The sequence below is a fragment of the Parambassis ranga genome, chromosome 24, assembly GCF_900634625.1.
Source record: "Parambassis ranga chromosome 24, fParRan2.1, whole genome shotgun sequence".
Classification (NCBI taxonomy): Eukaryota; Metazoa; Chordata; class Actinopteri; family Ambassidae; genus Parambassis; species Parambassis ranga.
Genome location: NC_041043.1, coordinates 10525481 through 10546662, shown reverse-complemented (window position 1 = coordinate 10546662; position 21182 = coordinate 10525481). Strand labels below are relative to the sequence as shown.

Genomic DNA, 21182 nt, shown 5'->3' with positions numbered 1-21182 from the left:
TGAATGCTGATGTGAAGGATTTGCTCTGAATTGCTGGAGAATCTGCAATCTGAATTTAATTTACTGAAACACGGTTAAGAACTTGAAAAGCTGAAGCTCTTATTTTGAAAAGTAGAAAATCTTTTATTATTATGAAGATATGAAAGAGAAACTGCTAAAGACAATAAAAGTATGAAGTCATTGACCTTAAAAATAGCCTGGAAATATACCATATAAAAGGCCTGAGGCTGGACTATTACCATAAGATACGGACAGGCTGTATGATTTTAATGTGGAAAAGTAATAGGTTTTGAAGGCTCCTCCATAGACTCCCATGTTGCTTAATATTTTCAAAATTATATTTTTTTTCAATGTCATCTATTAGATGAATATTTTGATATCTGAATAGCTGAAATCGGTCAATGTATGCTGAAGGCAAAAAATGTACGGAAGAATAAAAAGAAAGAAGATAGAAGAAAAATAAAGAGGGTGAAGAACTAATAAGCTTTAGTTCAGTGTTGCACTCTCAGGATAAATGTAAAGTTTCGCTCCGGCTGACATCTCCGGTGGAAACGTTAGATTCCTGACATTCTATACTGAAGTGCCTGTCGCTGCTGCGGTGTAGCCCCGCCCCTCCGACCGTCAACAACTGGATTCCAGCTATTTGTATTTTCGTCAACTAGCATTGCTAGCCTGCTAACGATGATTCATTGCCTTCGTAAAAAAACGAGTTAGCCTGTCCGGGGGGACCTTTATCAATTTTCGTCTGTGTGGGAAACACTTCATCGATAGATTGTGCCGATGTGCAGTCAGTGCAAGTTAAAGGAACGACGACAGCCGAGAGATCGACTTGCCCACCGTCCTTTAGCCATCTCTGAAACCAGCTAACGCAGCTAACACCTTACGGCAGACAGTGGTAGCTAGCTAGCAGGCTGGCTGGCTGGCTGGCTGGCTGACAGCTGCTTCGGTTAGCTCCGTGCCTTTAAACGTAACATAGCTCAGATTTATCCGCTGAAACGATGACTCGTCTCTGACATTGGTGAGTAAAATTTTGTTAATATCAAACAATTGCATGTCAAACGTTTGAATTTGTGTTATGTTGTTTTTTCGAGCTAACAGCGACTTGCTAACCAGCGGCTTGTTTGTAGCAGCAGCTGTAAAGAGCCACACCTGGATCATTTAAATTAATGTATTTGCAGCTCATAACATTACATGTTATGTTAGCAAGTGTGTGTCAAAGACATTACAGAAGTCGTGTAGTATATTAAAAAAAATCCCACTCGTTTGGTCCGCAGAGAGGAGTGAGGCCCAGTTGGTTGTCATATTGGAGTATTCAGAGCCCTATAACTAGCAAGGTGGGTCTTGGTTGAAGACACGGTGAAGATAAGGGGGTGAATCGAAAGCCATCTTACTGATGAACGCTGGTTTTAATCCACCACTGCTGCCAATATGATGCCGGTAAGTGCACACAGTCCCAACTTATCCACCTTAATACAGAAATAAGTCACTAATGTATTCATACAACATCACTGCCTTCACAACAGGTGATTTACTGCCCACTTCTCCAAGGTGTCATTCAATCCAAGTTATTTTAAAGGTGGTATGTTCTCTGGAAAAGGCACATTCAGGCTTGTTCGGTAAAAATAAAAAAAATGCATGGAATTCTAAGAGAACAAGATTCAGACAGAGGACACAATGTGAATCCCTTGTAGTACATTTAGTTAAAGAAAGATCAATACCTGTCTGTCTTTCTTATTGATGTTTATATGATTTGCAAATAGGATCGCTACCTCCTAAGAGTAAAATCTGTGGCCTGAGCCCATAACTGCATTTTATTTTTCATGGAATAGTTAACAGTAGCATAACCATGCTGATAATTATGTGTGAACTGTGTACAAATTACAGCATAAAATGCTGTATAAGTGCAGTATATGTGAGGTTTGTTTATTTTTAGATTTCATGAATGAAAGCATGAATGAACATGTTTTTACACACACATTGTTATATGTGGGTGTGAATAGGCCAGGTTCAATTAAATCCTTGCACTCTCTCTTTTTAGCAATGATTTTGTGTCTGAACAAAACAGTTGCTATATTTAAAGCAGTTGGTACAGTAGGCGTTGTTAAATTGCCGTCTGTTGTTGCCGTCTGTAAATCAAGAACTATGGTCATGCTGTTGTTTTCCCCTGCTGTTATTGTTGCAAGATGTTCTGTGCAAAGAATAGAATACCTGAGTGGCAACCCCTTATGTTATCAGGGCTTTGTTAGGACCGCTTTTGTTGTCTTTAGTGCTGAGAATGCACAGATAGACTGTGGGAAAGGTGATTAGAGTCCTTTTGGCCCCCAGGGAGTGGAACATGAACTCACACTCCGGATAAATTTACAGTATGTTCAGTAAGGTGTCATCATAAATGAAAGCAATTCCCCCTTGGCCTTGGTTATGTTTACAAAATTTGAAAACTCAGTAGTTCTTATTAAAATAACTCTCCAGAGAGGCTCCAGGAGTACATGGTTAAAAAGAGGTGACTCCATCTTTGCTGCAGTCATCCAGTGCTCAAGATTGACTGTGACCGTAGCTTCGATGGACAGTTGCACCCTTTGGCACCAACAGGCTATCGCAGTCGAAGAGCCACTCGAGCTGAGAGGCTCTGGGTTCTCGCGTGACTGCAGCAGCCAATGAGACCCTGGCAGATCTAGGTCTGTGTGGCTGTGACGACTAATGCTCTGTTGTTAAGGGGAACTTTTGAGCTGAGTAGATTGTCAAGTGGCATTAATCTCACACAGTGGAACTGGGCAAAGCATGACTTACAGGAAAAGTAAACAGTGCGTCTTATTGTTGCATTCCCTTTTTTATAACATTGGCCAAGCCGTCACTGTTACGTTATAATGCACTTGTCATTAAAAAGTAAAATGTCCTTGAGTTTAATGGATGTGGCTATTACTGTTAAGCTTTTCCCTCAGATTCAATTTGAGCAGATGTAAAGAGTTATTGATTTATTTATCAATTCCCACCTGTTGAAGACTCATAGGTCTGTGTTTTTATTGGCTGAAGAGGAATACATTATTAATTTGTTTTTTTAAATGGACGCCCGTTTGTACACATTAGTCAGCTTTCAATCAAACAATCAAATTTTCTCTTATGTGCTTTTTTTCAAGCTCAGGTAAAAGAAAGATGTTTAGCATGTTTGGCTTGGGTAGGGTGCAGTTTCTTATTATTCGAGAATGTCAAATGCAGCTCTCATTTTTATTGATTTAGCGGTGATTATTTGACCAGATTATTATGCAGACTCATGCCTAATAGTGATAATTTACTTTTCTCCACATTAGGCTTCTGTTAGTTTTACTCACCATGTTGTTGACACAGTTTAAGTGTTTAACTTCAAGGACTTTCCTTTTATAGTTATGTGTCAGTAATTTAGATCTGTAGTACTCTTCTCAGTGACAGGATTTTTGACCGGAAATGACTGTTTGAATCATCCCACTGACTATTTGTCCAGCCAAGAATCCGTTTCTCTCTCAGAAGCGAAATGGTATAGGTTGATGCCCACTGTAGTATTTAGCTAAAGAGAAACAGCAGCTTTCAAGTCATGTGCAGCCAACAGAAGGGATAAACATGATCCCTTTCTTGAGTTTGCAAGATCCATGACCTGCCTGCCAGTCACAGCTGTTCCCAAACTGTTCTCATTAGGAGGGAGTCGGTGGCTCAGCCACTGGCACATCCCATGGACACTTTTTTAATAGAAGTACTTGTTGGCGCCCTCCTCCACCCTCACTTACCACCCTGTGGCTGCCCTCTCTCTCGCCCCCTCTCTTCCTTTCTTACTCATTTCTTTCTTTCTCTTACTGTTTGCTTCACACTAGCTCTCTACCCCCTCCCTCTCCGAACTGCACACGCGGCGAGTGTTTTTTCTGTCCAAGTCTCCTCTGCAGCACTTTTCTAATGCACAAGCCGCTGTCGGGTTTAGAAGTCTGCTTGGGATGGCGTAACAATTAAGTCTCGTGCCTGCAAGAGAGGCAGTGCCACGATGAAGAGGTTTGTGACTATAGTGTTACGTGGCCTTGTCAGCCTCTCCAAGGAGAGCCCCATCTGGGCGAAGGAACATCACCGGCCACCAAAAAAGGAGATCAAGAGGAAACGAAAAGAAAAGAGGGCAGTCAAGAGAGCCAAGACTATGGGCAGACGCAACTTAGTGAGGGCGGTTCGTATGTTTCTAGCTGGATTCAAGTTTCTCTTTTTCTTTGCTGTCATTTTCTGACTGCATAGTCACATGTTTTTTGTAATTTGTCTACATTTAAAGGAATAATTTAGACTAAGGATTGTTGAGATTGTTGCTTCATCTTGCCTGATTGTTTGTTTGTGTGTCTCGATTGATTAATGTGTTTTTTTTAAAACCTGTGTAGCAGGATGTTTCAGCATGTAGGCCTCTGATTTGGTAGAGTGCAGATAAGAATGTCTTGACTATTCTAGTATTCTAATATGTGACTTGAAGATTATTGTACAGCAAAATGTAAATAAGAATGCACATTATATCCTTTAGAAAAAAACAAAGAGACTGGCAGTGGTGCTAGGCTCTTTTGGCTAAATTGTGCACACTGTCTTTTTTAGTCCTTTACTGTGTTGTATCTGATTATGCAGCTGGCAGTGCTCCAATATCCCTCGGGTATTAGAAAAGCAATTATCTATCAGTAAACATAACAAGTCTCCAACGTTCATACAACACTTTGTTTCAGGTTTCCTCCTATATTTTTTTTTATATTAAATGCCTTTTTTTTAGATCAGATTCATTACTTCATATAAACAGTGTAAGAAGCAGGAGCATCATAGATGGATTTGTGAAAGGAAGGGAGCCAAAATAAGCGCACCCTTTATTTGGAATAGAATCTTTATTTTCGCAACGAAATTGGGTATCATCAGTCTCTGAGTGCAGGTAGTTAAACTCAGAGTCAGCCGAGTGAAGCTGCAGTGGCTCTCAAGCTCAAGTGATCATATTGTTTCAATAAGGCTGCAGCAGAAAATGTCAATGAGTCACACAGTTGCATCACTACAAAGGATGAGTCACTTTGTATTACAGAAACTCTTAGAGTAATAATGTATAGTGTAGGGTGTACCTGGGTATAGTATATCCTCTTTATTCAGCAAAATGTGTATTACTTATTTAATTTGAGATGCTTTTGTAGCTGTTTTCCTGGCAACTGTTCCCTTCCCTCTGTTATGGCATGTCACAGCTTCAAAGATCTGAACTCAGACACCCAGAATTCCCTTTCCGTTGTTTACCAACAACTGGCTGAACGTCCATCTAACTTGCACAAAGGCGCATGTTTTCAGATGTGCCTGATATTTGTTTTTCTTCCTTTTGAGTCTAGCCTCCAAAGCTCCAAAGTTATGTATACCTTTCCTCACAGTCCCGTTATGACACAAAATGTGGGGTGAGGGAGGCCCGTCACATGAAACAGGAAGACACTCCTAGAGTGTTTTTCTTGCCACAGGAAGCAATGAAAATCTGCCCGCAGCTCCAGCAGGAAAAAACGTATGTGTGTGTGTCCACATTTACAACCTAAATCAATGTGGAGAGTTTTATTTATATCCCACTGAAGTATTTATCATAATGAGTCAGTACTTTGTAGTGATGAAATCTTCTTAGATATGATTTATCAGCTTGGACCATCTGGATTCTGAGATTTATTTTTTTATTTTTTGGCGTTCCTCCAGATTTCCTCCTTTAGGGGTAACGTGTGTGTGTGCACGTTACGTTTAGATGGGTAATCCATCTGCAGTAATGGCATGGTCAATGTTAAGAATACATGGCAAGATGCCTTTGTAAAAAAAAAAAAAATGCTGATGACATTAACATCAGCATTTTTTTTATTATTATGCAAAATGTATGTAATGCCAAAACATGACATGTCTGAAAAGATTTTTTTTTTATTTATGGCAAAATTTATTTGCACTTCAGATACCACTGTCATTGCATTTAAATGACTAATTGAATTTACAGCCCTATATTGATTTTCTGTCATTTAAACTCATTGATTAGTTTCAGGCATATTGTATTGATTAGTCAAAAGGTCACATACACATTGCGCTACATTTTTGCCTTGTCACTGTACTAGCTTAGGACCAGCTTAGCTTTAAAATACTACATCTAAAATAATATCTACCTTGTTGCACGGCCTGTCTTCCGCTTCTCCTCTATTATAGTGAGACTTCATACTGTCTCTGCTCTTATTTGGTCATTTACCTCAGATGTATCTGTAGTCACAATGTAAGAATGTTATTTGTTGAGGGTTTAGGGATAGGTGAATGATGTCTGCTTTTTCAAGGTAAAAAAAGTGCAGACGAAAACATGTGAGGGCCTGCATTGCTAGGTTTTATCTTCCACTCTCAACTGTGTGTGTTTAACACTTCTGTCAGGCTGTAATCATGGTAAACACAAATGTGGCAGGCACAGGCATGAGTCCACTAGCAGCTCAGGGGAACAAATCAGATGCTGGCCGACGTACAGCAGACATTGCGTGCCATCGGACATATTTTCTTATTTCTTTTATAATATTTATGATACTAGTAAAACAATGTTGTGTCATGTGGTGTGTTTGACCCCTGACTGTTTCAATTCTTGTTTCAGATGATACTCACAGTGTACCTCAGCGATGGGGAACAGGCTGTGACCGAGGTGCCCATTACCCCTGAGACAACGTGCAGAGATGTTGTTGAGTTCTGCAAAGAGCCCGGCGAGAGCGGCTGCCACCTGGCTGAGGTCTGGAGAGGCAACGGTAAGACCTGGTTCAACCCCAGCTGCTTGTTGCAGAGTGTGTTTATTATCGCCCGAAGTGGAAGGCATTAGTTTTTTGCCATGTTATGGAGCAGTGACCTGAAAGCCCATTTGGGTGAGCTTTTCTTATTAATGTGAAAACAATCACTTTATTAATGAAGGTCCAGGTGCCAAGAAGGGGCTGTGCATATGTACCTGAGTGGAAGAAAATCAGAAGAAGACAGACATGTATTATTAGGTATATATTCCTATTCCTGTTATCAGGCTCGAGTAGGTCACTTTGAGTATAAATTTATAGGCCAGAAAAGGGTTATGTGCCAGTACAGACCACAACGCTGTCACAACAGATTCCACTGGGTCCAAACGATTTGCTCCCATCACCATTGCTCGGCTGACACCCGGTGTTATCAGCATTTTCTGCTGAGGGCCCACTCGCCTGTTGAAAACAACATCCCAGCCAAGGGCTTTATTAACCCACGTTATGCAATGGTGTTTGGCTGGTGCCTGACAATGCAGCCGTCTGCCCCTGAAACCTCCTAAAACCACTTAGTCTTTGTCCCTTTGTCTGCTTTTCTCTCTTTGCACACAGCAGTTTAATATTAGCTCACATACTTTTATAACTGGATTTAATTCAGATATTCCTGCTTTAAAAAAATCTGCATAAATCAATTAAATTCATCAGCATCTCTGGATATAAGGCCTGTTTAGAGACCTAAAGTGTTTTTTGTTTGTGTGTGATGTGTTGTTCTATGCAATAAGCAAAAATGTATATAATGTTTGGATCGATCAACCTAATAACAATAACAAAATGGATCTAAGTTTCCTTTGGCTCCAGTTTAAACCTCTTTCATTGGAGCCAATAATGTCTATATGCAGCTAAAACCCAGCGTTGTCTTGTCTGTAGAAAATAAATCAGTTGTGCCAATAATACAAATGAGTCCAGCTGATCGGCTAAATTTCTGCTTCTCAGAGCGAGCGATCCCCTTTGAGCACATGATGTATGAACATCTGCAGAAATGGGGCCCTCGGAAGCAAGAAGTCAAGTTCTTCCTCCGGCATGAAGATTCACCAACTGAGGGCAGTGATCAAGGTTTGTACTGTAGGGACATTTCTCTGCTTTGTATTCTTCATACAGAAGTCTGAAAGTGTGTAAGGGGTGTAAAGGTATGCCAGTGTAATTTACAGCATCTTTCTGCTGGCTCACTCTTTACTCTGCAGTCCAAAATGACCCAGACAGCTGAGATTAATCTTTCTTAAAATGGTTTAAGATGCACCTTGAAACCACAGATTGTCTTGTGTTTGTATATTTGCTGTCTCATGTTCTTACAGTATAAATATACATGAAAGGGTTTTTTTTTCTGTAATCCCTTAATAATAAGAATTCATAATGTTTTATAGAATAAATAAAATGATCAAAGGAAGAAATCATACACACCTTAAGCATAAATAGTGTGCACATGTATCTGGAGGGAGCAAAGCTGCATAAATATATAAATATAAATGTAAAACATAAATAAAATAGGTGTAAAATTCCCCAAAACATAAGAAACTACACCTGTATAAGCTTAGACACTAAACACATCAGTTCCATTGTGTACATTTATTTGAACTAAGTATGTATTAAAGGAGAATACACACAATTCAGACTGATAACAGATCTGTCCATATTGGTTTTGGAAGTTGAGCTGAAAGTGGACAGTTTTCTGTGTTTTTAATATTTATTCTCGTATCCCCATCAAGCATCCCTGTAGTAAGTGATGCTTGTCCCACTTCTCAAATCCTTCTGTCATGTGCAGTCATGTCAGTGAATTATCAAACTAGACAATGGTTGTTGTCTGCACTTCCGCGTGCCCTCGCCTGTGTGTGTTATATATTTTTGTCCTGCATTTGTGAAAGTGACTCTTTCTCTTTGCAGGGAGTCAGCAGTCTCAGGATCCAGCAAGTCGCAGAAGTGGAAATACTGGCGAGAAGCACAACGAAAATGGGGTGAGAATAGACAGCGCCTGAACAATGTTAAACTGTATAATGATTCCGAAGTAAACTGTCTCTATACAACACATTGACAACACAGTTTGGAGGGCTTACTGCTCATCTAGTGAAGGTATCAATCTCTCAGTAGACATATAACCAAGTGTTTGGGAGACTGTTACATTTCCAGACATGGTCTGTTTTCCTGTCAGGTGTACCCATTTGTTGTGCAAGTTCAGCTCTTTAGCTTCAGGATGTACGCACTCTTGAGTTGTGAATGACTCTGATAAAAGCAGCCTCTGGCGTAGCATCCTTTCTGTCTGTGTTCCATTTGTCCCAGATTTCACAATAGGAAAGTGTAGCGGTCAAGGAATTGTAACTAATTCAACCTTAAGGGTTGAGGGAAGAATCCAGTGCAGAAGGAGATTGAGGGACTGTGTTTTTTGTTTTCAAAAGAATTATGGCAGTGTAGCACAAGAGCACCCAGAAGGTATTCATTTTTATCCTGATAATCCACAACTTTTGACTTTTTGTTTAGATAATATCAGTTTAGTATTGATCTAGCTCACTGTGGTGGAGCCAACTTTTAGTTTGACCTGAAACTAAATGATTTTATTTTAGCATGAGCTTAATTACAGAGCCTAAAAATAGTTAAGGTTTGGGCTGAAGATTGAGAAATTAGCAACTGTTCAGTTCCTCATTTTACTGGTAGAATTCATAATTTCAGAGAGGGGAAACATTATCCACGGCACAGCTCAGTACAAGTTTCCTCCTAATGTATGATTTAGAGGATTATATCGGTTGTCCTGCTGGATGATATAATGGTCCCTAAGAGGATCATTGCTTTGGCTTTTCTATGGGCTGCTGCCCAAACCCCAGAGGCTTTCGCTCCACCAAGCAGAGCTGATCGTCTTCTGAGGTGCCTCAAGGGAACATTGCAGTGATCACTTCCATTTAAGTTTTTGTTGTAAATTGCAGCTTTAGCCATTATATTCTTTGCAGAGATGAAATGATTAGTCTAGTAAAATATAATAGATTAATAAGAAATTGGTTAGTATTTTTATGACTAACCTTTATATATATATATATATTTATATATATATTTATATATACTGAATCTCTGCACTCTCTGAACACTCTCGAATGCTCTAAATAATTTTGCATTGGGGCTTTTACTCTGAAATGCAATCCTGATTATCATTTTAAGCCTGATAGGCACAGTTTGTAGACGGCTTCATGGGCCCTGGTTGGACAAACATCTCTGATGTCCGAGCATGTGGCTGTTTTCTCTTCCTCCGTGGTCTGCTCAGTTGGGCATTTCTTCATCTCCCTTTTCACCACAATTTGAGAGGGGTGTGTATGTCTGCATGTCCCTCGGGTGAATTGTCACTGATGCAGAGTTGCTTGTGTGCATTTGAGCGTGGATGTGTGTGCCAGTGGCTTCCCCCGCTCTCCCCATCTCGACCTCGGCTGAGTCACCTCCCCCCTCCTACTGAGTCTTTCTAGACATCCTTATATCTAAATAATGCTGTCTGTGAACCACATGGGGCAAGAAAGGAGAGCATGTTGAGCTGTATACTTGTGAATCTGAATTTATTCCAGGAAAGAAGCATGTTTTATTCAGATAAAGATGAGTCACAAAAATGTCTGCCTGTTCTAATCAAGTTAGAATAGTGCATTTTGTAGGGATGTCCTTGCTTATTAAACATGTCTAGGACCGTCTAAAGCAAAATTACCTTTACCAGAGTCCAGACCAGTATTTATTATTTCTCAGTCTGTAGTTGATGAAGCATCATCTCCTCCCTCTTAAGACCTGAAGGCAAAAGCCTGCAAGGGCTCCGGTATGTCAGTTAAGGCTTTTTGTAGCTTGGTGGAGACCTGTTCAGTCAGTGTGCTGTTTTATTGAAAGACGGTCGGCCAAGATAAAAAGTGTTTTTTTTAGAAATTCCGAAGTCTGGGGAAAAAACAGAACGTCTTCCTTTATTCTGTGAGTGCTGAATACCATCTGAAGGATCTGAAGGAGAGAACTTTATGAAAACTGCTGTGAAGGTTAACCCTTTTCATTTATATTGCAGTAAGCTCTGCTGATATTTCAACTTGGGCTGCAAGGAGTGCATTTTGTTGTGAGGAGCTGTTGTTGTCTCTGCTTTATGCATAAATCTTGTCATTCAACACTAAAAAAGTAATATTTCTAAATTGTCTCCAATACAAAATGACAAACATTGCCTTGATCCTGCATGTACTGGTAAATATTTTAATAAAATATACTCTTAATTCGTTTTGTTTCATGTTTTAACTACATATGCGTGGTATCCCTCTATTATTGTGAATTAAAGCAGAAAGCTTAGTGGCGGAGACTGCTTGGTTGTAGACCACATTTGTTTTACTGCCTGTCCTGAAGCGGAAATTTTACAATTGTTAAATTACAATTATACAGTTGTTCATTTACACTTTATCTCCTTTAAAGGGACAAAATCAGTTGCAATTTACATTGGTAGTTCCTATACTGTAATTTCTCAGGAGGTGTCAACTTTGAAATTACTAGGCTCACATTTCTGTGTGTTGACCAGTCCTTTTGTGTGTGTGTAGGTGGGGAATCAGCGTGTGGAGCTCACGCTGTCAGAGCTGCAGGAGATGGCCACGCGGCAACAGCAGCAAATTGAGGCTCAGCAGCAGATGCTTGTTGCAAAGGTATATATATTTTTTAATCTTACTCTATATCACTCCCCTCTCCCATAGGATGTATGATGGTATTTTATTTATTAAATATATTGTTCTTATAAACAAGATGCACACTTATAATTTGGTGTTTGTAGATGACTAAATGTTTTTGCCTATTACGATGGTGTCAATCTGATACTCTTCTGTAGCTTCAGTGGTTGAACTGATAGTGTGTCAGTTAGTCTGATCCCACAGACACACACTGCACCTTAGTTCAGTTAAGTTCAGGGCTCAGCTTTAACTTCTTCACCACTCTAAAGTGTCTGTCATGACCTGAAGCTGGGACAAACCGTTATGTAACGATCAAGAAGGGGCGCAGTATGAGTCATGGTGCAGGGATTGTCCAGTCTGTCAGAAATTATACTTATACACATTCAGAGACTCTGCACAGTATGTACTTGACATAATTCTACCATTTACTAACCAGCTGCAGCTCCACATTCGTGGTATTTTTTGTCATCAGTAATGTTATTTGCTCTATCAGTAGTGCTTTGAATCAGAAGTCCCCCTCGTCATCCTCTGTGGCATTTCAGTGCAGTTCACCATGCTTGTGTTAGACTGATCAGTCATGCAAGATGAAGCCCACTGTACGCCTGCAGATAGAGAGTCTTATTTATCACCATTGTTGTGGTGGTGTCTGAAAAGTAGGCCCACTCGAAGCCCTGCAGTCATTTGGAAACCTGGGCCTGTCATTTCCTATTTTAGGACATTAACTGGAGCAGTTCTCAGTTGGGTAGAGATGAAGTCATCTGACCCTTTCTTTAGCCTTCAGACCGTCTTGACACAGCACACTATTCCATTTCATCCACACTTTAGCCTAGTTATAAGATTATGTCTGCCACAGAGGTGTATTGTAAGCTTTGGGTTGGCGTCTTGCTGGCTATATATTTATGCTTATGTTGAAATTTGATTAATAATAATTCTTTTGCAACGATGCAGTATTATTGAGACTTTTTTATAGCCTTTTTCAGACTTAATTGTGCAACTTGTTTTTCCTGTAAAATATGAATCTCTCTGTCACTCACTCAAGGAGCAACGGCTGCGTTACCTGAAACAGCAAGAGCGGCGTCAGCAGCAAACTGTTTCAGAGAGTGAGAAACTGCAGAGGCTGAAAGAACGTGTGGAGAGTCAGGAGGCAAAGCTCAAGAAGATTCGAGCAATGAGAGGCCAGGTGGACTACAGCAAGGTCATCAATGGCAACCTGTGTATGTATAATCACAATTACCTTTCATAGATGCTCATAAACAAAGATGAATTAGTCATGTTTTTATGGCTTCACATATTTGAATATATGACAAGGGTGAGTTTACTAGAAGATAATGTGACCTAATCAGACTGAAAGTCAGGACTTACTTTATACTCAAATTTCTTTTTTTTTCTTTCACATGCAGCAGCAGAGATCGAACAAGTTAGCAGCTTGTTTCAGGAGAAGCAGGCAGAGTTACAGGCAGCAGTTCTAAGGGTGGAGCAGCTTAGCCTGCAGCTTGAGGACCTTCGGAGAGGAAAACTCAATGGCATACAGACTACCCTCGGTGGACAAGTAACCGGTGCTGCAGCCTTAGAGCTGCGCAAACTATATCAAGAGCTTCAGGTAATGTATATTTAAAATAAATACAACATTTATCCCTCACTCTAGTGACATTTTTTTTAATTTCCTTATTCATGATTTGCAGATTCGGAACAAGCTCAACCAGGAGCAAAACAGTAAGCTGCAGCAACAGAAGGAGCTTCTGAACAAGCGTAATATGGAGGTGACGCTCATGGACAAGCGAATCAGCGAGCTTCGGGAGCGCCTCTACAAGAAAAAAGCTGAGGCACGTCAAAAAGAGAACCTTCCTGTAAGACTAGGAGCGCTTAACACATCTCCTCATATTGTTTTTGGTTGAAATTGTTCTGAAAAAAGACACTGCAGTAAATACTGCTCTTCAGTATGAATTAAGAAATTATAATTCTAACTTCTGAACTCTTAGTGGACTTTTTTTCATTTGAAACTCTCTTCTTTATAGCTGAACAGAGCAAATGGACCTCCCTCTCCTCAGCCAGCTTCTGGTACTCTGGGTCGTGTTGCTGCTGTTGGGCCGTATATTCAAGTCCCTGTTCCAGGTCGACAAGAAGGGGGCTATACCATGCCACCTGATCCACTGAAGCCTCAGACTCTGGGCGTTAATAATCAAGCCAACCACGGCCGCACCAAAACAGGTTTGTAAACACCTAAAACGTTTGACTTTTTTTTTTTCCCCCAAAAAAACATTTGAGAAGTTAGAGCCAAAAGTCTTAGGGCCAGGTTATGGTCTCAGGTTAAACTAGGGTTTAGGTTACCACCCAGGTTGGAAATATCATGTGTTTATAGTTGCAAATACTGTAGATGTATAGGTCTTGTGACGCTATCCAATTATCCATCTTGTAGTAGCTTTTCCGGCTACTCAGTCAACACATCCTGCATGAACAGTTTGTGACTTAACTTTCCCTCCTAAACCTCAACTGTTTCCTTCCTGCCTGAGATTGTGTGATTTCTTTTTCCTTCTTCACTAACCTCACTCTCTTCCTGTGTTTTGTGAACTTGTCTGCTCCTCTCTTCATGTGTTTATGCTGTCCTGTCTTTTTGTAATGTCTCTGTTTTCACTGATTGTGGGGTTGGGTGGGGCAGACGGTGTGCGAAAGCCTCCCGGCCCTTGGAAAGTGTCTGATTTAGACATCGTTGTGGACCCGGTATCCCCGTCCCATCCAGAATCACAGCCAGGCTCTGGAGCCCCCACTGGCTCTGACAGCACGTCCCGTGAGTGCGCAGTGCTGCATCAGCAAAGGGATGGCACCCTCTGAACCTTGTCTCTCGTTTGTAGCACAAGATCCTCAGCATGCATTGGAACTTTAACTCCAAAGTACAACCATAAAAGAGTCAGTTATATAATCCTAATTCAATCTAGATAAATAGTTTAGGAATTGAATGGGTATTTCATAGCTAGATCTGGGTTCTCTTCAGTCACCCCATGAGCCCTCTACACTCTAATCACCTACTGCTGTTTCCTCATAAAATCACAAAAGTGATGAGGCAGTGATGATTTGCTCTAACAGGCACAGCTGTGGAATCTGACTGACTCCAACAATTGCTGACTGATGGCATCATTAAGCTCTCCTGCCTGTGCACGGTTTTGCCAGTGTTTCCAAACTGGAGAGTGAATTGGAGTGTTTTCCACTGTATAATGGCTAATGACTTTAAAGTAGTGGGGTGCCATGTTAAAACACTTCAGTGCCATCTGCAGAAATCTTGATATTTGTTGACATCCTGCCTATCTCAAAGAAAAGCACTGCTGATCCTGTGCATGTCTGAGAAGGTTTGAGTTGAGTGCCTCATAAGTCTCCACTGGCAGCGCAGTATATAATACTGTGGCCTAAAGTCTTAACAACATTCCCTAACCTTCACGCTACACTTTCACAACTACGCTGTGATAGTCACCATTAGTTGCTGACATGCACAAAGATTATTTGTGCATGGCTGAAATGTCATTGGATTCACTTAGTAACCGTCACTTCTGTGAAGACCCAGATCGTGATGTTTGTTTTGAGACCCTGGTTTTTGTTGGTAGGACTGCCCTTACCATGATTGTATAGACCTTTTCCACCACAGACAGCTTGGCATGTCAGTGCATAGGAACAGCACATAAAGGATGTGTTTACGCTTGTAAATCAGTTGTCTTGTCCTGGACCAAAGCAGAAAATTATTCTGCAGCATTCACTCTGGCATTGAACATTACAAAAAAAAGGGATCACAGGATCACAACCCGACAGGGCACCTTTCATGACAAGTATACTTACAATATGCTCAGCTCCTTAGTACGGTAGTCCATGGCTGTTTTGGAAATCACCCAACAGTGTTTTCCAGATGATTTCACTATATAGTACCCCACATTGAACTCCCCATATAGGAAGTAGGGATCAAGGAGTGAGTGTGCCCATGTTGGCTGTCACAGGGTTGTGATGTGGTGTTCTCATTTGTTTGAATGAACACAAAGCAGTGGTGCTGTGTATCTTTATTTCCATTGTTTTCTTGGGATTTTGCCTTTATTTGATTATAGTCAGTAGAGAGATTGGAGCTCAGTTCCACCAAGTGAGCGTCAGGATCTCTCATCAGAGTTAGTTTTTAATCCACTGCCAAGTGTGAACGCACCTTAAAACAAGTGCAATCAATTTAAGTGTGCCAGTTCTTGCATAGTATTGTGCATACAGCGTTAACTCACTTTGCTGTCTTTGGTACACATAACAGAACTGAATTGTTGTTACCAGAACCTGCCCTCTTCTGCTATGACATGTCAAAATGTAGAAAAGGTCTATTATTATCTAATACCGGTACTTTTCTCACTAAGGTCACTGAATGACAGATTTTCTGTTACAGTCCTTAAATTTCTATCCTATTTCTGTTGTTTTGTCATCTTTTCTTTTCCATCGTTTTTTCCACACTATCCTGTCTGAAAGTAGATCTTTATTTTTTAAAGAAATTCACAGCTTTACATTTAAAGTACAGTCACAAAAATACTGGTGATGCATTTACATTCATCACCATCATTGCTGTTTAGTGAAGGCTCAGGATTTTTGTCCTATTGATCACCAACCCCTCTAGATTTTTAAACCCTAAATCAATACCTATGCATTATTAACGCCTCTTATTAGTGTCTGGTTAATAGGATAGACTTCTCAAAATCCTGAACCCTTAATTTAAGTACCAAACCAAGGTCGAAATGGTACAGACGATACATGTGATCTTGAAATACAATCACTAATATTCCACTTTGTATAATTAACTTAATCAATCTATGAAGTTCAAATCTGAAAACAAAGAAAAAAGTCACCATTTAGACCTAGCTCTGGTGGACATGCTTTCTCACTGTTTTGTGCTTCTCACACCACCCTCGTCATTGACTATGAGTCTTTTACACACACTTACTGTGTCCTGTTTGTGCCCTAGCTAATGATACTGGTTGGCCTCCTGTAGGCAAGACCAGCACAACACTAAAGCCTCCAGAGAGACGGGACTCAGGGACTGATAACCAGGGCAAGAGCCCTCCCTCAGGCTCCCCCATTGCTCCCAATGCAGAAAAGGTTGGTCCAGTTTCTTGAAATTTTACTGCAATGTTAAAGCTGATTTATCCTGTTTGCTTGAGATAATTCACTGTTTTAGAACAAGGAATTTTACCTCTGTTCTTCTGGATAAGTATCTGTAAGCGATTTCTTGTTTTTTGACAGGTGCTAGACTCTAAATTAGCTGTGTCCTCACCTGCCATAAACAAGCCACAGCCACCACCATATGGATCACACCTTACATCCTCAAACACAGCCAGCTCCCTGGAGCGCCGCAAGGATGCACCTCCTCCTCCTCGCCCACTGCCAAACCCGCCAGCTCCAGCATGGCCTCGTGTCCCCTCGTCTACAGGTTCTTCATCCCAGCAGATCCAGCAGCGTATCTCAGTTCCACCAAGCCCCACCTTCCAGCCTAACGCACCGCTTTTCCCTCCGGGGCTGAGTGAGCGGCTGGATCCTCCACCAGCTGTGGCAGTGCGCCCCTTCATCCCAGACAGAGGATCACGGCCTCAGTCGCCCCGTAAGGGACCGCCTACCATGAACTCCAGCTCCATCTATCACATGTACCTCCAGCAGGCAGCGCCAAAGAGCCAGCCACTCAAACCTGCTCTCAAAGCAGGTAAGAGATGGACAAATCTTGGCTTATGAATCTTTTATCAAGCATGCAAGCATTTATCAAAATTTGTTACTGTTCTTAGAAACTGAACATAGTTCGTTGAAAATAACATAACCATGTGTGTTTTCCTCTAGTATATGGGAAGCCTGTTCTCCCCTCCAGCTCAACGCCTCCCTCCCCCCTGCCTTTCGTCCAGGCAGGAGGGGCATTCCCTTTGCTTCAAGGCCCACCTGGCAGCGAGGAAGCTTTTGAAGGAGCATTTGATGATTATGAGGGCTTCCAGCACCTGGAGCCATCTGCGCCTCCACCCAGTGTGGAGAACATCCCACGACCACTCAGCCCTACTAAGCTAACGCCTATGGTACATTCCCCACTGCGCTACCAAAGTGACGCCGACCTTGAAGTGCTCCGCAAAAAGTTGGCCAACGCTCCAAGGCCTCTTAAGAAGCGCAGCTCCATCACAGAGCCGGAGGGCCCCAGTGGACCGAATATCCAGAAACTGCTGTACCAGAGATTCAACACTCTAGCAGGAGGCATAGAAGGGAACGGAGTCAGTGGACCAGGAGGTGGTAACGGTGCAGGTAACGGAACACCGTTTTATCAGCCAGCTAATCCTCCTGGATATCTGGGAGGCGACTCTTCGGCCGATACAGACAATGGCAACCTCCTCTCTGAGACTCCGCTACCACCCCCACCAGGGGAAGATGAGCAGGGCTCTGAGGTTCCACCTACCACTACTGATGCTAATGACAACGAGCCAGCACCCCCATCTCCAGAAGGACCGTTGGATCCTGCTGAAGCAGAGGAACCAGAGGATGATGATGACAACAACAACAATGTTGGAGGACCTGAGGCAACACTGCCCAGTCCTGTGCTAGAGGTCACCACTCCAGAGGACAGCGGCACAGGGGAATCACAACCACTGGTAAGACGCATACATATACACATAGACCTAGACATAATTTTTATTAATTAAAAGGTTATGACTGTTACAGGAGAAGCGCACGAACCTTAAGAAGCCAAACTCCGAGCGAACTGGTCATGGCTTCAGAGTGAAGTTCAACCCACTGGCCCTCCTGCTGGATGCCTCTCTGGAGGGGGAGTTTGACCTGGTCCAGAGGATCATCTACGAAGTATGTCATTAATATGTGCACAGACTTTTTATATATATTGCCACATCGTTTAAACACTTGTATTTTCATCTTCTTTTTTTCAGGTGGAGAATCCTAGCACTCCAAATGATGAGGGCATCACGCCTCTGCACAACGCAGTGTGTGCGGGACATCACCACATAGTCAAGTTCCTGCTGGATTTTGGTGTGAATGTCAATGCTGCAGATAGTGATGGATGGTGAGTACAAGTGCTCTGAGAGAGGACTGCTGGATGATGCTGTTGTATCCTCTATTTACTATTTGTGCTTGCTTCAACAGGACCCCCCTTCACTGTGCCGCGTCCTGCAACAGTGTTCATCTTTGCAAGTTGTTGGTTGAGTCAGGGGCCGCCATTTTTGCCAGCACCATTAGTGATGTGGAGACAGCTGCAGATAAATGCGAGGAGATGGAGGAGGGCTACATTCAGTGTTCCCAGTTTCTATATGGTGAGAAATGGCACATCAGCTAAGAAATATCGGTTACATTGTCCGTGACAATACTGGTTTGAACTGTTCAGCTGATCGATATTGATGGTCTCCTGTGTAGGTGTTCAGGAGAAGTTGGGTGTAATGAACAAGGGGACTGTGTACACTCTATGGGACTATGAAGCCCAGAATCCGGACGAGCTGTCATTCAGCGAGGGGGATGCCATCACCATTCTGCGACGACAGGACGACAGCGAAACAGAGTGGTGGTGGGCGAGGCTTGAGGACAATGAGGGCTATGTGCCTCGCAACCTGCTGGGGGTAACAAGAAAAAACATTATTCATTGATCCCTTTTATTAGTCTACTATTTTAATCAGTTCACCATTATGTTATTTTAATCTGACCAGCGTTTTGAGAACGTGCATATACACCGATCATGTGACACTTACATTGCACACAGGTGGACTTAATATATAACATAAACATTGTAGCACCAGATTATATGTCGGGTCTTCATAACAAAGGGGGTGAATACATAAGCATGGGCCCTTTTCTTTTTCTTTTTTTATTTCACTTCATATTTGGACAATTTTGTGTAGATCCATTACATTCTGGTGAGGTATTCCAATAAACTGCTGTTGTGCATGTTTTGGCCAGCAGAGGGGGCTGCCTGCTTTAGAAAACAGCTGCTGTCTTGTTTATGTTTTTATTTTCATGGCAACCTGTAATCCCCCCCACCCACTTATTATTTAAGTTGTTGACTACTGAAATTAAAATCCAACGTTTTCATCTTCAGAAATTGTCCAAAACCATCAGATCGGCTATAACAATTGAATTCTTATTCTTTGATGACCAGCTGTTGCTTATTGTTAAGGACACAAGGTACTCACTACAGTCTGTAAGGGTGTGAATAATTTACTAATGTTGGCATGCTGCAGATAAAGAATGCTGGCTTCAAACAAACCCTGTGGCCATTCATTGGTATCGGTTAATACTGTTTTGGCCCCAAATATCCTGATTGGAGCACACTCAGTAACACTCAACTGACTTTACCCAGGGTGATAGGTTCAGTTCTTGCATAGATGTGACTGATTGTTGCCATTCTCATTTTAGTTTATTAAATGAATATGCTTTTATAAACCTCTTAATATAAGTAGGTCAGATAATCCTTTCTGTCTCGTATAAAAATAAATATATATGCATCACTACCAGAAGAGATATTCAAAGTAGTATATCAGTGATTAAACTACCAATAAACATGCATAGACCTGATAAGTGTTATTAACCATTTCTCCACTTTGCGTTTGTTTTCTTTGCAGCTCTATCCGAGAATCAAACCTCGTCAGCGCTCCCTGGCATAGTGTCTCACTCCACTGACCTGTGGCTAACAGCTGGACTAGTGACACAACCAAGAGCAGAGAACAACAAAAGAGCCTGGTGCTCAGACTTCTCCCTGTGGCCATAACCTCCACCCCCCACTCTCCCCCAGCCTCGTGCTTCTCACAAAATCCTCTTTTTTTTCTCTATTTTTTTTTTTTTTTGAAGCAATGGGCACAGAACTTAAACACAAATATTTACATCTGCACACACTGAGTCAAAAACACACAAGCACTCCAAAGTCTCTTGAATTGACTCCATCCTGACCCTCCCCCACCCTGCCTCCTTCTCCACCTTTCAACTATGTCATTGTCTAGACTTGCTTTTACCCCTCGAGAGCCAGCTCTGTAACAGACATCAATCTGAAGAATCAAACACTTAAACCCATATCTCAGTATTTCTTCCAGTGTTCATACTTCTTCTTTAGCCATCTCCTTACTGAGGTCTGTGGTGGCATTGGTTTACATGACAGTATATGGTAACAGGAAGTTCATCTTTAAGGGTGAGAAGTTGCTGATTTTTGTCAGTGCAATGTAATTTGAGTTGTTGGACAATTTGATTCCGATGAAAACAAAAACAGAAATGCAGAATAACGTGATGTGACTGTAGCCTAACCACCAAAGATGAATATATATTTAACAGTTTTAATTCTATTACTCCCTAAGATCTTGCAGAATTGTAATGGAGTGAGGTAATCAATTGATTTGCTGCTATCAGTAATGATTTAATATCTCCTAGAAGATATTCTTACAGAGCAGAAAATGGATCTTAGAGGCGGACATGTTTTAAATCCTCAGTATTAACTGCACCACCCAGCCCAAAGTGTCCCAATGTATTAAAGAAAAGATGAATTTAGATTGACAGCTCACACTTCATTGTCATGAATTGCATTTCACCAAATGTCATTGCAAGATGTAATTTTTCATTTAGTGTCACCTGTTCAGAATCTGGATGCAGGATTATTGTGGATGTGTGGCAAGAACATTAATAAATTATAAGTGAGCCTTTGGAAAATACGTTGTTTTCTGTAATATGTGATTTCAAGAGGTATTAAGTGATGTGCATGATCAGTCCGAGTATTCACCCTCATTATCCCCGAAAT

At 41.4% G+C, this 21182-nt stretch overlaps 1 protein-coding gene across 5 annotated transcripts; it reads left to right on the top strand.

The window, feature by feature from the left end:
- The first annotated feature begins 625 nt into the window (after positions 1-625).
- Positions 626-21096, top strand: ppp1r13bb (protein phosphatase 1, regulatory subunit 13Bb). Of its 5 annotated transcripts, none has more exons than XM_028397131.1 (19): positions 626-1018; positions 1275-1437; positions 6602-6749; positions 7719-7838; positions 8664-8734; positions 11306-11407; positions 12468-12642; positions 12829-13028; positions 13111-13251; positions 13444-13636; positions 14085-14213; positions 16398-16531; positions 16676-17129; positions 17261-18051; positions 18122-18259; positions 18343-18476; positions 18557-18723; positions 18824-19023; positions 20023-21096. In XM_028397131.1, exons 2-19 carry the CDS (start codon positions 1429-1431, stop codon positions 20062-20064), a joined length of 3348 nt encoding a protein of 1115 aa, XP_028252932.1. In that variant the 5' UTR covers positions 626-1018; positions 1275-1428; the 3' UTR covers positions 20065-21096. The 5 variants fall into 5 exon arrangements, with proteins under 5 accessions (XP_028252932.1, XP_028252934.1, XP_028252931.1 ...); XM_028397133.1 differs by having other exon boundaries at positions 13111-13275; positions 16425-16531; XM_028397130.1 differs by having other exon boundaries at positions 13111-13275.
- Positions 21097-21182: the final 86 nt, after the last annotated feature.

Bases quoted from the DNA above. Each gene is read 5' to 3' on its own strand.
- ppp1r13bb (XM_028397130.1), top strand. The intron at 7,839-8,663 runs GTTTGTACTGTA...TTCTCTTTGCAG, and splicing joins AACTGAGGGCAGTGATCAAG to GGAGTCAGCAGTCTCAGGAT. The intron at 18,260-18,342 runs GTATGTCATTAA...TCTTTTTTTCAG, and splicing joins TCCAGAGGATCATCTACGAA to GTGGAGAATCCTAGCACTCC.